The sequence below is a fragment of the Xenopus laevis genome, chromosome 7S (genome assembly GCF_017654675.1).
Source record: "Xenopus laevis strain J_2021 chromosome 7S, Xenopus_laevis_v10.1, whole genome shotgun sequence".
Taxonomy (NCBI): Eukaryota; Metazoa; Chordata; class Amphibia; order Anura; family Pipidae; genus Xenopus; species Xenopus laevis.
Window position 1 is genome coordinate 7550065 of NC_054384.1, and position 16973 is coordinate 7567037.

Below are 16973 nucleotides of genomic sequence, written 5' to 3' on the forward strand. Positions count from 1 at the left end.
AAAAATACCTGCTACCTAATGTCAAATTTGGTGGAGGTCCCATCATGCTGTGGGGCTGTGTGGCTAGTTCAGGGACTGGGGCCCTTGTTAAAGTCGAGGGTCGGATGAATTCAACCCAATATCAACAAATTCTTCAGGATAATGTTCAAGCATCAGTCACAAAGTTGAAGTTACGCTGCAGGGGTTGGATATTCCAACAAGACAATGACCCTAAACACACTTGGAAATCTACAAAGACATTTATGCAGAGGGACAAGTACAATATTCTGGAATGGGCGTCACAGTCCCCTCGACTTGAATATCATGGAAAATCTATGGTATGGTTTGAAGCAGACTGTCCATGCTCGGCAGCCATCAAATTTAACTGAACTGGAGAGATTTTGTATGTACGAATGGTCAAAAAAACCTCCATCCAGAATCCAGACACTCATCAAAGTCTATAGGAGGCGTCTAGAGGCTGTTACATTTGCAACTAATTATTGATGTAATGTCTCTGTTGGGGTGCCTAAATTTATGCACCTGTCTAATTTTGTTATGATGCATATTGCATATTTTCTGTTAATCCAATAAACGTTATGTCACTGCTGAAATACTACTGTTTCCATAAGGCATATTATATATTAAAAGGAAGTTGCTACTTTGAAAGCTCAACCAATGATAAACAAAACTCCAAAGAATTAAGACGGTTTCTCAAACTTTTTCATATGACTGTAACTATATATGTATATATCTTAATTGTCCCAGATTTCTCTTCACTGTATTTATTCTGTCCCGAAAAAAAATATATGATTATTTTCTACAACTGTCGCCTTTTGTGCCCAACAGTTTCCATGGAGATAAAGAACTTTGTCACATCCTGTTTTTAACATAATACAAATTGTTTCCAAAATAATGTACTGCATAGCAGTTTGCCAGGGCTTATAAGGCTTGTCAAAATGTATTTTTTGCTTTATGGCTTTCATGGCTCAGCCCACAGTCATTCTATTTGTCATTTTCTGTAACACAAGAAGATAAATCCATTGGGGGGGAAAAAAAAACCTTGGAATGTTATGAATTTGTCCTTAGTTTGTTCTGAAACTGTATCAGACCCAGTCACAGGGTCACAGTATGTATTTGAGAGAGTATGTAAGGATTAGAGATTTGGAAAAGAACATCATGATCAGAGGCAGGAGAACTAATATGTCTCTCTCTTATTCTGAATTTATGACCTGGAGGAATCAGTCAAAGGGTGACAGGGCTATAATTAGGGTTATAGTTAGGAAGACAGACAGGCGGGAGGCATGTTGTATGCAGAACGGGAAGTTCCTGTTGTGGTTTTGGTATGTGAAAGTGTAGGGCACCGATGGTCATCATACAGTCACACATCAGCATTGAGGAACCGCAGCTCCCATTCTGACAGGCCTTAGGTCATGAGTGGGATGCTGAGGTTCCCCTACTGATAAAGGGTCACCAGCAACCTTTAATAAGGGATATTTAGAAAAAAAATAGTTGTTTCAACATGCAACAAGGATACAGTAAAATATCTATGCTCCAGGTTCTTATGTATTCTCCCTTAAAGGAACAGTTCAGTGTAAAAAATTAAAACTAGGTAAATATATAGGCTATGCAAAATAATATAGTTAGTTAGGCAAAAATGTAATGTATAAAGGCTGGAGTGACTGGATGTGTAACATAATAGCCAGAACACTACTTCCTGCTTTTCAGCTCCCTAACTCTGAGTTAGTCAGTGACTATAAGGGTAAGGCCAGACGAGGAGATTCGGGGAGGTTTTGTCGCCTGGCAACTCACGAGGCAACTTTGGGCGACTATTGAAAACGCATCGCCGCGTGTGCATTAGTGCAGGCGATTTTGCGCTGTAGCCTATGGGGAAAAAACGCTGAGGCAGTTCGGGGAGATAGTCGCGCAAAAGATGTGGCGATAAGTTGCCAGGCGATAAAATCTCCCCGAATCTCCTCGTCTGGCCTTACCCTAAGGGGGGACACATGGGACATAACTGTTAAAGGATAAGTAAACCTTTCAAATAAGTGAATGTAAAAGTGATAAAGGTGCTATTCTAAGCACTATTGCAATGCACATTCATTATTTATTTATTTTTAATTCCAAGATATTAAGGGATACATGTACTGTTAATATGAATGAATTTTGTTACAACAGCTCCACCTGCTGGTCAGTTTCCCACCAGTCTGACCACCAAGTAGTCAAGGAAGTTGTCAGGAGAAAGAAAGAGGCTGCTCTGATGTTCTTCTGCTTAGGAATAAAATTAGAAACCTTTCTCAAATCTTTCCTAAGCAGAAGAACATCAGAGCAGCCTCTTTCTTTCTCCTGACAACTTCCTTGACTACTTGGTGGTCAGACTGGTGGGAAACTGACCAGCAGGTGGCGCTGTTGTAACAAAATTCATTCATATTAACAGTACATGTATCCCTTAATATCTTGGAATTAAATAAAAATAAATAATTAATGTGCATTGCAAATGTACTTAGAATAGACCCCTCATCAGTTTTACAATTACTTATTGTAAAGGTTTACTTATCCTTTAAGTGAGTTTGCAATTGATCCTCAGCATTCAGCTCAGATTCAAAAGCAACAGTTATGACCCATGTGACCCTCCCTCAAGTCACTGTATTGTTTACCCCAACCAGAATGTGGGCTCTATTAGCCCACACCTCTGGAGTGGTTAAAAAAAAGTGACTGTGCCCTTTAAACAGGAACTGCCCTGTATATACGTATATGTGTATAGATGACAGATAGATCATGCTGAGCAGATGTGACCAGGCCAGTTTGGAGCTTGCTAGAGTTTTTTTTTTTTAACGTATCTTTCTGTAATTTAGATCGTCATACCTTTAAATCTACTAGAAAATCATGTAAATATTAAATAAACCCAATAGGCTGGTTCTGCCTCCAAAAACGATTAATTATATCTTAGTTGGGATCAAGTACAAGCTACTGTTTTATTATTACACAGAAAAAGGGAATCATTCGAAAAAATTTGAGTTAATTGATTATAATGGAGTCAATGGGAGATGTATTTTACGTAATTCGGATCTTTCTGGATAATGGGTTTCCGGATAATGGATCCCATACCTGTAATAGCAATGCAAATGTTGCCAAAATGTTCAAAAATGTAAGTATCTTACGCATTTTGTGAGCCAGAGAACCCATTTGCAGTTACAGTGTTAAAAAACAGTGCCCTCTAACGTTCCCATACCTCAGTCATGAAAAGCATATTAATAATCTAGCATGTAAACAGCCCAGAGCATAGGGTGCATTCTAAATTTCTTTAAAAAAAAAAAAAATTCAAATCAATCATTCTAGTTAAATACACACACTGTTAATTTGTGCCATATGAGATTTCAACAAAAGGGAACATGATACTGGTACAACACCTCCTGCCGTAATTGCGTTCAATGCTCCTCTTTAAAGGGGTTGTTCACCTTTAAATTCACTTTTAGTATGATGTAGATAGTGACAATTTGTAGTTGGTTTTCATTTTTTATTATTTGTGGTTTTTGAGTTATTTAGCTTTTTATTCAGCAGCTCTCCAGTTTGCAATTTCAGCCATCTGGTTGCTAGGGTCCAAATTCCCCTAGCAACCATGCACTGATTTGAATAAGAGACTGGAATATGAATAGGAGAGGGGCTGAATAGAAAGAGGAATCATACAAAGTAGCAATAACAAAATTACAGAGCGTTTGTTTTGAGATGGGATGTGTGGATGCACAATTATGTGTGGATGCACAATAAAAACTTAATTGCAGTTATCCTGCTGTTGTGAGTGCTTCCCAAATCTACAATATAGTGTTTTGAGATGGGGTCAGTGACCCCCATTTGAAAGATTGAGTCAGAAGAAGAAGGCAAACAATTGAAAAAAAATATAAATAATAAAGAACAAATGAAAAGTTGTTTAGGATAAGCCATTCTATAACAAACTTGAGTGGTTATTCTTCAGCATACCTCCCAACTGTCAAGTCAAGTCAAGTGGATTTTATTGTCATTTCAGCCATATCCAGTAAATACTGTCGCGGGACAGTCCAGATTTTGACAGCTCAACCCGCAGTCCCAGATTGTTACTGAAATGTCCTGACTTTCTCTTTGGTCTCCTGCACTAAATAGCCAGAAAAAGATTCAAAGTTTCTAAAACTTAATTGGCTTCTGGCAGAGAGCCCAGAATACGTGGCAGGTGCACTTAGATACTTTTGTAACAATTTAAGATAAGCAAATAAACAATTCGTTAGTATACATAGAAAAAAAACACCAAGATAAATTAAACTTTAAAATCGCAAAACCTTTATTAAGAAATATCTTACCGAAACTCCGCTTTCGCTCCTCTTCACGATCCATCATGCGGTGCTCGATTTCTCCTCCCTGGCTATCTCGTATAATGAAGGCAGGGAGGAGAAATCAAGAGCAACACGATGGATCGCCTGGTCATTTTATGAAGAGGAGCGTAAGCGGAGTTATTTCTTAATAAAGACTTTGCGAATTTAAAGTTTCAGTTGTCTCTGTGTTTTTTTCCCCCGATGTATACTAACAAATTTCTGATGTTAATGGTCTTTTAATGGAGACATTTAGGAAAATTAAAAAGCTCCAAATTTTTTAGGCAATTATAAGTAATACTGTATATGGTGTTGCTTTTACATGGTGCTAAAAATATATATTAAATTAATAGCCCCTTTATTATAGCTCCCTAAAGATGTTCTCTGGTCCCTGTCTGTGTTTCAAATGAGGGGTGGGTGTGTCCTAACGGTCCATGCCAGAAGCACAGTAGGAGGGGGACAGCCAATCACAGCCCTGTAGTTACACAAGCACAGACAGGTTTCAGTTCCCTATCAGGTCCTGCTAGCTGCTGATTGGTTCCTGTCCTACAGTGCAGTGAGCTGAGAGCCGCCGGCTCCCCTGCGCAGCCTGGGAATTGAGGGAGCAGGAAGTGGAAGAGAAGGGAGGGATTATAAGTGTTCAGGGCCGGAACTAGGGGTAGGCAGAGTAGGCACGTGCCTAGGGCGCAAAGCTGGGAGGGCGTCAGGCACGTACCTCCTCTGTCGCCTACCCCAAGTCCGGTTCCCTTCTCTGTCCGACTCGATGCCTTTTTCGCGATTTGTGCGCATGCGCACGCGCACACTACACAGGCGCCGGGCCTGCCTAGGGCACCTGCCCAGCGTGGCCCGGCACTGTTAGGGTTTTTGCAGAAATATTCAATAAATCAGCCTGAAAAACTACTTTTTTAAGCACAATTCTTCTATATCTAATTGAGTATAATGCACTGGTACATTCAGGGCCGGATTTGTATTGCGGTGCTCCTCAGCTAGCGGCCGCCCCTAATAATTTGCCGCCCTAGGCCCGGGCCTTTGGGGCCTCGACACAAATCCGGGCCTGGGTAAATTCTTATTTTTAACACAAAATGTCTCCTATAAGATAAGCAGATCTCTTGGGAAAACTACAGCTTAAAGAGCAATTCACCTTCATTAGCAAAATTGATATAACACATAAAAAACACAGAAATGTGTTCAGACTTTCATAATTTAACAAATTGTGTAAAAAGAACATGGGAATTAGGGGGTGTGGTCACAAAACAAAAAAATATTTTTGTCCTTTTCTCTCTTTCCAAAATGTTGGGAGGTAATATGATTCAGCACAGTCAGTTTGTGTGTAAATGAGCACGGAGAAATGTAGGCAAGGAGTATTCTGCTGCCCCTGGAGACATTTATTTGTAATTATTTCTCTCAGTCAGTGGGGGCAGCCATGTTTGCTCAGAGGAGGTCAGAAGCTCTCCTACATCTAGCAGGCCAGTAATTGAATAGAACAGCTTTTACAAGAGAAGAATGAAATCCTGTATGAGAATGCAGTGTAACCTGCAAGGCCCACTATTGCTATAACTGCATCTGCCTATATAGCAGTGGCAGCACAAACATATAGACAGTAGCCCAAAACAAATATGGCTACCATAACTTCCCTTAACGTGACGCAGCAAACGTCGTCATGACAACCTTGCTTCCCCCCGCCCATTTTGTGTTAGTAAGCGTCGCGGATAGGAGCACGTGATCAAGCTTGCTGCCCTTGAGCCGAGCAGACTGAAGGGAAAGGTAGAACCGACACAATGAGCTCCGGGGTAAGAGGTAAGTGCGGCCTCTGCTGGTGTTTCCCGACACTCGGGGTGGTGTGTGAATGCACATGGTGTGGGTATGACGAGTGCCAAGGTTTGCCCGTATCATGTTGCCTTCGCCTCGGGTTTTGCACTGCCCTGTGAACGAACCTGACAACCCCTGTTTACAGTCTAACATGGTATGGTCTCCCCTGGGGAGCACTGGGGAATAAACCAAGTGCAGCGGCTTCTGGGGTCGTTTTGAAGGTGCTGGTTCGCATTTAAGTTAACGTTATGTATGTAGTAGAATGGCTGATTCTAAGCAACTTTTTAAATGGTCTTATTTTTATTCATTTTTTTAAATTATTTTCCTTTTTCTCATGACAATTTCCAGTTTTTTTCTTATGACTTTTTCCAGCTTTCAAACAGGGGTCACTGACCCCATCTAAAAAAAAAACTCCAGCTGCTCAGTAAGACTACACATGTATTGTTATTGTTACATTTTATTACTCGTATTTTTATTCAGACCCTCTCCTATTCGTATTCCAGTCCCTTATTCAAATCCGTGCATGGTTGCTAGGGGAGTTTGGACCCTAGTAACCAGATTGCAAAAATTCAAAGCTGCTGATTAAAAAAGCAAAATTACTCAAAAGACGCAAATAATGATAAAGGAAGACCAATTGCAAATTCTCTCAGAATATCCCTCTCTACATCAAACTAACAGTTAATTTAAAGGGGAACAGCCGCTAGAAGTGCTGCACTGCAGCCAGTGTGGGGGTCACAGAGATGCCCAGGGGCTGCACATGTTATTAGTAAGTACATCGCTATGCAGTGTCAGGGTGTGTGTTTGTCTGGCCACTCCCTCACCTGCAGGTACCACACCTGTGTCTCGCCTGCACACGCTCCCTGTACTTGTCTCTACAGCTTTTATTACTGGAATCTTCATGGTTTGTTTTGAAAGTATCTTCAGACACAGTTTGTGATTTAAACTATGAGAGCTAAGGGGGCCCAGTCTGAAGGCCAGTTAGGGGAAGATTTGGGGTGAGTCTTTATTTGTACCCCGGGCACCCCTGGAACTATAGCAGGGTGACTGTTACCCCAATGTTTCTATATATCTGTAACCTTGTTATGAGCTAAGGGGGCCCAGTCTGAAGGCCAGTTAGGGGGAGATTTGGGGTGAGTGTTTATTTGTACCCTGGGTACCCCTGGAACTATAGCAGGGTGACTGTTACCCCAATGTTTCTATATATCTGTAACCTTGTTATGAGCTAACGGAGCCCAGTCTAAAGACCAGTTAGGGGGAGATTTGGGGTGAGTGTTTATTTGTACCCTGGGTACCCCTGGAACTATAGCAGGGTGACTGTTACCCCAATGTTTCTATATATCTGTAACCTTGTTATGAGCTAAGGGGGCCCAGTCTGAAGGTCAGTTAGGGGGAGATTTGGGGTGAGTCTTTATTTGTACCCCGGGCACCCCTGGAACTAAAGCAGGGTGACTGTTACCCCAATGTTTCTATATATCTGTAACCTTGTTATGAGCTAACGGAGCCCAGTCTAAAGACCAGTTAGGGGGAGATTTGGGGTGAGTGTTTATTTGTACCCTGGGTACCCCTGGAACTATAGCAGGGTGACTGTTACCCCAATGTTTCTATATATCTGTAACCTTGTTATGAGCTAAGGGGGCCCAGTCTGAAGGTCAGTTAGGAGGAGATTTGGGGTGAGTGTTTATTTGTGCCCTGGGTACCCCTGGAACTATAGCAGGGTGACACCCCAATGTTTCTATATATCTGTAACCTTGTTATGAGCTAAGGGGGCCCAGTCTGAAGGTCAGTTAGGAGGAGATTTGGGGTGAGTGTTTATTTGTGCCCTGGGTACCCCTGGAACTATAGCAGGGTGACTGTTACCCCAATGATTCTATAGATCTAGTTGGGAGCTAAGGGAGACCTACACATGTGCTATACTATAACAGGTGATTACTATATGTGACATTGCACATTTTGCTTCCTAGTCAGGTGGGAAATATGACTAGATCATGTTCTGTATTCTAGTGACTGTGCAAAAGTAACATCGTACATCTTCCAGAGATACATTAACAAGTCTTTTAAATGGATACATGGACTTTCTACCTTCCTACTCTTCCATATTCTATTCCACATGGATAATGTGTAGTGTCAGCAAACAGCTCAGTGTGTGACAGCTGTAACCATCACATGAGGAGGGAGATGATTTCTCTTCTCTACACCAGACACAAGCCCTGTTTCTTTATTTGCTTACTTCTCTGCTGTTACTATAGGCACCGTCTCTCCCTACTATACCTGCAATTACACAGCCATAGTACCTTACTGGAGACTATTATCCACTGTTACTATAGGCACCATCTCTCCCTACTATACCTGCTATCCCACAGTCACACTCCCTTCCCAGAGACTATTATCCACTGTTACTATAGGCTCCATCTCTCCCTACTATACCTGCTATCCCACAGTCACACTCCCTTCCCAGAGACTATTATCCCACTGTTACTATAGGCACCATCTTTCCCTACTATACCTGCTATCTCACAGTCACACTCCCTTCCCAGAGACTATTATCCACTGTTACTATAGACACCATCTCTCCCTACTATACCTGCTATCCCACAGTTACACTCCCTTCCCAGAGACTATTATCCCACTGTTACTATAGGCACCATCTCTCCCTACTATACCTGCTATCCCACAGTCACAGTCCCTTCCCAGAGACTATTATCCACTGTTACTATAGACACCATCTCTCCCTACTATACCTGCTATCCCACAGTCACACTCCCTTCCCAGAGACTATTATCCCACTGTTACTATAGACACCATCTCTCCCTACTATACCTGCTATCCCACAGTCACACTCCCTTCCCAGAGACTATTATCCACTGTTACTATAGGCACCATCTCTCACTACTATACCTGCTATCCCACAGTCACACTCCCTTCCCAGAGACTATTATCCACTGTTACTATAGGCACCATCTCTCCCTACTATACCTGTTATCCCACAGTCACACTCCCTTCCCAGAGACTATTATCCACTGTTACTATAGACACCATCTCTCCCTACTATACCTGCTATCCCACAGTCACACTCCCTTCCCAGAGACTATTATCCACTGTTACTATAGGCACCATCTCTCCCTACTATACCTGCTATCCCACAGTCCCTTCACTTGTGAGTAGTAGTGCAAGCAATGTGTATAGTGCAAAGCACTCAGGTCATAGGCCTCAGGGTTAATTTCAGTTAAATAACAAGTGTGCAGTGACCATTGGATAGAGAAAGCCCTGGCCCTCTCCTGTGAGGTCATGTGACATAAGGAGTAGACTGACCATCTAGGCAGGAGAAATTAAATAGCATTTTATATTGTTTAAAGGGGAAGTGCGTCGGTAGTTATGAGCATGCAGCAGTGACTGCGTACAAACAATAAATAGTTGCTTAATCCTTTACAGTTAAAATGACCACATAAAGGAGAAGGCAAGGTGTAATCACTGCTGGGTGTCAAATGTTAGCGCTCCCCAGTGATGGTAATCACTTACTTGAGACCCTGGGGTCGTGGGCCTTTTGCTGAAAATTGTAGGAGCACCATGTTGCCATTGTCTTTCACTTTTGGACTTTCTCTGCTACTCCAAGCTAGCCATGTTTTTGCTTTTAAGTTCAGCTTTTTTACTTGGGCCTGACTTGGAGAAGATCCTTAAAAATAAAAAAAAGGGCAGCTTGGAGCTTCTGCAGTGTTACTCTGGTTCCGTGGTTACCGAGGTAACTTCTAATATCCTCATAGTTTACAACTGGGGGTATTTTATTTATTATAATTCACACATTTCAGTAAGTCATGTGACAGAAATGACATCAGAACTCACTGTTTATAACTGATGACATCAGAATTCACCATTTATAAGGATATTCATAGCTTTTGTCTATTATATATATATATATATATATATATATATATATATATATATATATATATATATATATATATATATATATATATATATATATATATATATATATATATATATATATATATATAATTCAGGAGTGGGTATTTGGCAAGTGGTTATACATTTCATTTAAAAGGCCGCTACACTTTAATTATTTTACAGGTATGGGATCCGTTATCCACAACCCCTCAGTGACTTCTAATATCCTTATCATTTACAGTAGAGGGTACATTATCCCTTATAATACATGAGTGATACTCAGAGTTCCCTGTATAACTCAGCCTGCAGCCTTGTGCCTTTATATGGTCACAGAACAACCCCTCAGTGACTTCTAATATCCTTATCATTTATAGTAGGGGGTACATTATCCCTTATAATACATAAGTGATACTCAGAGTTCCCTGTATAACTCAGCCTGCAGCCTTGTGCCTTTATATGGTCACAGAACAACCCCTCAGTGACTTCTAATATCCTTATCATTTACAGTAGGGGGTACATTATCCCTTATAATACACGAGTGATACTCAGAGTTCCGTGTATAACTCAGCCTGCAGCCTTGTGCCTTTATATGGTCACAGAACAACCCCTCAGTGACTTCTAATATCCTTATCATTTACAGTAGGGGGTACATTATCCCTTATAATACACGAGTGATACTCAGAGTTCCCTGTATAACTCAGCCTGCAGTCTTGTGCCTTTATATGGTCACAGAACAACCCATCAGTGACTTCTAATATCCTTATCATTTACAGTAGGGGGTACATTATCCCTTATAATACATGAGTGATACTCAGAGTTCCCTGTATAACTCAGCCTGCAGCCTTGTGCCTTTATATGGTCACAGAACAACCCCTCAGTGACTTCTAATATCCTTATCATTTACAGTAGGGGGTACATTATCCCTTATAATACACGAGTGATACTCAGAGTTCCCTGTATAACTCAGCCTGCAGCCTTGTGCCTTTATATGGTTGTAGACCCCCCCCCCTCAGTAACTTCTGCTATCCTTATAATTAGGAATACATTACCTTTATAATTTAAATCTAAAGAACACTAAAAGAAGTGTGGAATAAATGTGATTCCTGGCACTGTAGCTTTCCCTTGATGTCTTGAAGGAATTCCAGTCGTTCTGTTACATTTCCAATAACCCTTGACAGTTGGGCAGTTCAGGGGTACTGGGAGTTGTAGTTCTATATTGGCACAATAACTTTTATTATGACATATCTTATTATGACTGCATTACAAAAGGAATGATGGTTTCTTATATTTTTATATAGAATGGACTACTACAGCCTCCGTGGTGGTTGCTGCAGCTGCCGTGGGATATCTCGCCTACAAATCCCTCTGCTGTAAAGAGAAATGCTGCAAGGCCATGGTGAACCTTGAGGTCCAGAAGGACGATCCAAAGGTGGTACACGCATTTGACATGGAAGACTTGGGAGATAAAGCGGTCTACTGCCGCTGCTGGAGGTCCAAAAAGGTAAGAGGCTTTTACCTGGTGAAGTCAGTACCAGTTCCCATGTAGAATAACACTATGTAGATGGAATGCTACCTCTTTAAAGGGATACTGTCATGGGAAAAAAAAATTTTTTTCAAAATAAATCAGTTAAGAGTGCTGCTCCAGCATAATTCTGCACTGAAATCCATTTCTCAAAAGAGCAAACAGATTTTTTTATATTCAATTTTGAAATCTGACATGGGGCTAGACATATTGTCAATTTCCCAGCTGCCCCTGGTCATGTGACTTGTGCTCTGATAAACCTCAATCACTCTTTACTGCTGTACTGCAAGTTGGAGTGATATCACCCCCTCCCTTTTTCCCCCCAGCAGCCAAACAAAAGAACAATGGGAAGGTAACCAGATAGCAGCTCCCTAACACAAGATAACAGCTGCCTGGTAGATCTAAGAACAGCACTCAATAGTAAAATCCCATGTCCCACTGAGACACATTCAGTTACATTGAGAAGGAAAAACAGCAGCCTGCCAGAAAGCATTTCTCTCCTGAAGTGCAGGCACACGTCACATGACTTGGGGCAGCTGGGAAATTGACAAAATGTCTAGCCCCATGTCAGATTTTAAAATTGAATATAAAAAAATCTGTTTGCTCTTTTGAGAAATGGATTTCAGTGCAGAATTCTGCTGGAGCAGCACTATTAACTGATTCATTTTGAATTTTTTTTTTTTTCCATGACAGTATCCCTTTAAACTGGACTGAGCAAACAAATGTGTAAATACTAGCTCTAATCGAAACTGTAATATTAGCTTCCTCATACTGAAATAAGAACTTTCTAAATACAATCAATTAAATATTCTGCATTGTTTCTGAAATAATCAAGTTTATCTTCACTATTCTTCTCTCAGCATCAGTTTCTCTTCATTCTGTCTTCATTCAGCAGTTGGGTGTCAGATATTCATTGACAGTTAGATCCAGTTGGCGAAGGATTCGGCCGAATACCGAACCAAACCCTAATTTGCATATGTAAATTAGGGGTTGGAAAGGGAAAACTTTTTTTTTTACTTCCTTGTTTTGTGACAAAAAGTCACGCAATTTCCCTCCCCACCCCTAATTTGCTAATTCGGTTCAGCCGGGCAGAAGGATTCGCCCGAATCCGAATCCTGCTGAAAAAGGCCGTATCCTGAATTTGATGCATCCCTAATTAAAATGTTGCTTTTATGGTATATTAGAATTGGGTTAAACTCTTTTCAACATTTTGATTCTGCCCATTCACCTCCTGTTTGTCTTCCAGTTTCCATATTGTGATGGCGCACACACAAAGCATAACGAGGAAACCGGCGACAACGTGGGCCCCTTAATCATCAAGAAAAAGGAATCGTAAAGCGACAAGGAGCCTCCATAGCTCTGATCCATCTGGATATTCTATTGTGCTGTGGTTCTGTAGCATCATTCTGCCCATCTAGGAATTCTTTTGGGATAATCCTGTGTATAAGAAAGGTGACTGCCCCAGTGTATGTCACCTGCCTTAAATGTCTCTATCCCTCTGCAAATTAGGGCCCAGTGCCACATTGGAGGGGGTGCAGTAAATAATAATAATAATTCCTATGGTTTTAAAGTAATTACTATCATCCCAAAATCTCATAAAATTGAGTGTTCTATGAAAAAAATGTGCTCAGCAGATATGATCTCTTATCTCTCTATATACCTATTATAAATGTTACAGTAAATGTTACAATAAATTGTTACAGTTGCACATGACATATCTACATTGTGTGTGTATATATATATATATATATATATATATATATATATATATATATATATATATATATATATATATATAAAAAAATACACAAAAGCCATGAATCTCTTGTAAATAATTTCCTTATAAACTCTGAGTAGTTTTATCAGTTATAAACGGTGAGTAGTGATGACATTTTTGACTCACTAAAACTTGTGTATTTTAATAAATAAAGTAGCCCTTGCTGTAAAATATGAAGATATTAGAAGTAACCTCGGAGTTCCATGACCTGTATAAAAGCAGTCGGGCCTCGTGTTTTTATATGGTCATGGATTCCTTGGTGACTTATAATATCCTTATATTTTACAATAGGGGGCACTTTATTCACTATATATATTGATGGGAGCTGCCATACTGCTCAGCTGGGCAGTCCTATCAAGTAGACCTAACCAGATGATGCTGTTTGAATGTCTGTCTGTAAAGACCGTATACAGAAAACAACCCACAAGGCATAAATAAATGAATATATATGCACTTTAAAGGGGTTGTTCACCTTTGAGTTAACTGTTAGTATGATGTAGAGAGGGATATTCTGAGACAAATTGCTATTGGTTTTTATTTGTGTTTTTTTGAGTTATTTAGCTTTTTATTCAGCAATTTGCAATTTCAGCACTCTGGTTGCTAGGGTCCTAATTACCCTAGCAACCATGCATTGATTTGAATGAGAGACTGAAATATGAATGGTAGAGGGTCTGAATAGAAAGATGAGTAATATAAAGTAGCAATAACACTATTTTGGATTTGGTTGAACCCCCCAAGCTTTCACAAAAGATTTGGCCGAATACCGAACCGAACCCGATATGGATATGCAAATTAGGATTTGGTCGGGCAGAAGGATTTGGCCGAATCCGAATCCTGCTGAATCCCGAACAGAGTCCTGGATTCGGTGCATCCCTAGAATAAATGTGTAGCGTTACACGGCATTTGTTTTTTCGATGGGGTCAGTGACCCTCATTTGAAAACCGAAAAGATTCGAAAGAAGGCAAATAACTCAAACTATTGAAAAGAAAAAAATGAAGACCAGTTGAAAAGTTGCTTAGAATTCACCATTCTATAACCTACTAAAAGTTAACCTGAAGAAGAACAACCCCTTTAACCTGTAACAGGTTTGGGTATAAATATATAACTATAAAGCTTTAGATTTTCCTGCTGCCGACAGTTGAGTCATGCTGTTTGGCAGCTGAGCATGCAAGCTCCTGTGTTGAACTGATTCAGTTGGTTTCTCAGATCGAAGCACGTGCAGCCTCAGTGTAACCAATAGCTGTTACTGTCTGCCTGGCCCTATAAATGAATTTCTTATATTCTCCTTTTAGTTTTATAGCTGATGACCTGAGCTGTCGCTCCCATATCTCATAACTGCATTCCCTTCTATAGTATTCAAGCTAGGGATGCACCGAATCCAGGATTCGGCCTTTTTCAGCAGGATTCGGATTTGGCCGAATCCTTCTGCCCGGCAGAACCGAATCCAAATCCTAATTTGCATATGCAAATTAGGGGAGGAAAATTGCGTGACTTTTTGTCACAAAACAAGGAAGCAAAAATTTTTTCCCCTTTCCACCCCTAATTTGCACATGCAAATTAAAGTTCAGATTCAGTTTGGTATGCGGCCGAATCTTTCTTGAAGGATTCGGGGGTTCGACCGAATCCAAAATGGTGGATTCGGTGCATCCCCAATTCAAGCCTGGCTATTCATTGCTAGCGGGGATTACTTTGAGAGTTCAGTCCTAATTTTTACTGTCAAATCCTGAAATGCCGTTGTTTGCGTGTGTTCTGGATGTTTAGAGGCCCAAAACCCCTGTGTATTTGTTTTCCTTCCACTGCTAAATGCAGATTTGCAAATAATGATATTGGAATGTATATGCAATTCATAGACATTAAATTATTTACAAGTGTTAAGATTCGAAATTCCTTACATTTTATAGAAGGGGGGGGGGTACAGTATTTCCTATGTACATTCTATTGTATTTCACTGTTGCTACAGCATTGGCTGATGACATTTAAAGGTTCAAGGATCTCAGGATAAAGTCTCAATGATCTGCAACCCAATTCCAGTCCAGATGTCTTCTGAGCTTTCTAACATTGTGTTGCCCTTAAACACTTTAGGCCCTTCTTGCAGTCCAACATGTGGTCAGGCTTACAGAAAGGCCATAGACTCCATGAAGTTCCAATAATCCAAAGTTTTAAAAGATGATTTCCTTTTTATTGGAAGCAAAACCAGCCCATTGGGGTTATTTCATATTTACATGATTTTCAAGTAGACTTAAGGTATGAAGATCCAAATTATGGAAAGATCCCTTATGGCATATTGCATTTTTTATTATGGAATATGGCATTTTTAGCCATATTCATCTTTGGGTTTAGTTCTCATTTAAAGGAGAAGGAACGCCTAAAATTAAGTAAGCTTTATCAGAAAGGTCCATATAAATACACCGGTAAATCCTTAAAATAATGTTGCTCTGAGTCCTCTGTCAAAAGAAACACAGCATTTCTTTCCTTCTATGGGGTACTCATGGGCTTCTGTATCAGACTTTCATCCTAAACCTTCTCCTGAGCATGCTTAGTTTGCTCCTCTTCTTCCCCCCCCCCTTTCTCTGCTGTAATCTGAACTATAAGTGAGCAGGGAGAGACTTAGACAGGAAGTGATGTCACACCAAACTAATATGGCAGTTGCTATCCTAAACAAACAGAGAGCTTCTAGAGCTGTTTACTCCGGTATAGTGAAACATTCTACAGAATAAATATAGCATTCTTGCTTGCACTATTGTGGCTAATCTATTGGGAATAAAATGCCTCATTGCTTTCCTTCTCCTTTAAGATACTCACCTCAACATGTTTTAAGGTTTAATTCTTATCATGTGCAGTTGATTTCTTATTATTACAAAAAAAAAAAAAGGCAAATCGATCAAAAATTAGGAAATATTTTTTCTAAATAAGCACTGCTGTATGTCAGAGCTTTCGGGATAAGTGATTTCTGTATAATAGAGCCCATTCCTGTAATTAGAAGGCAGAATAGAGACAGAGATAGGGGTTGCCACACATGGGGGTTTTCAACTGTCAGTTTTTCAAAGGCCTGTCCATTCAATGACATTTGGGGTAAGGGCACACGCTAAGATTCAGGGAGATTTAGTCGCCCAGCAACAAATCGCCTCTTCTTCGGGCGACTAATCTTCCTGAAAAGCCTTCCCACCGTCTATAATGTAAATCGCCGGCGGAATGCCACTCGGATCGCTTCGTTTTCCAGTCGCCTGAAGTTTCCTTGTGAGGCAACTATGGAAAACGAAGTGTTCCGAGTTCCATCCATGTATTCTAGCGGCAGAGGGCAATTTGGGGAGATTAGTCGCCTGAAGAAGTGGAGATTTGTCGCTGGGCGACTAAACTCCCAAAATAGCAGCGTCTCGGCCCTAAAAGTGGCTGAGGAGAGGGATCTTGGGGGGGAGGCGCTTCTTTTGTTCTCCTTTCTATATTTTATTGATTACAGGTCTATTCAGCCTCTCTCCTATTCGTCTTGCAGTTTGTCATGAGGTAAACCACTTCCTGGTAACCAGGGTAAATTGGTCCCTAGCAACCAGCCAGCTGCTGGAATGACTAAAGAAATAAAATGATATTAAGCAAGGGGACACAGCAACCTGACAGCTTTAGTAAAATACATAGGCTTTGTCCCAAACAGGTC

The 16973-nt window shown here is 40.5% G+C and overlaps 1 protein-coding gene across 1 annotated transcript; it reads left to right on the forward strand.

The window, feature by feature from the left end:
* Window positions 1-6018: 6018 nt before the first annotated feature.
* On the forward strand, window positions 6019-13264 carry cisd1.S (CDGSH iron sulfur domain 1 S homeolog; the record flags this gene model as incomplete). The annotated part of the gene is given in 3 exon segments (NM_001094218.1): window positions 6019-6113; window positions 11324-11526; window positions 12794-13264. Coding segments are annotated over 3 exon segments (312 nt in total). The 3' UTR covers window positions 12884-13264.
* Between the last annotated feature and the right edge of the window lie 3709 nt (window positions 13265-16973).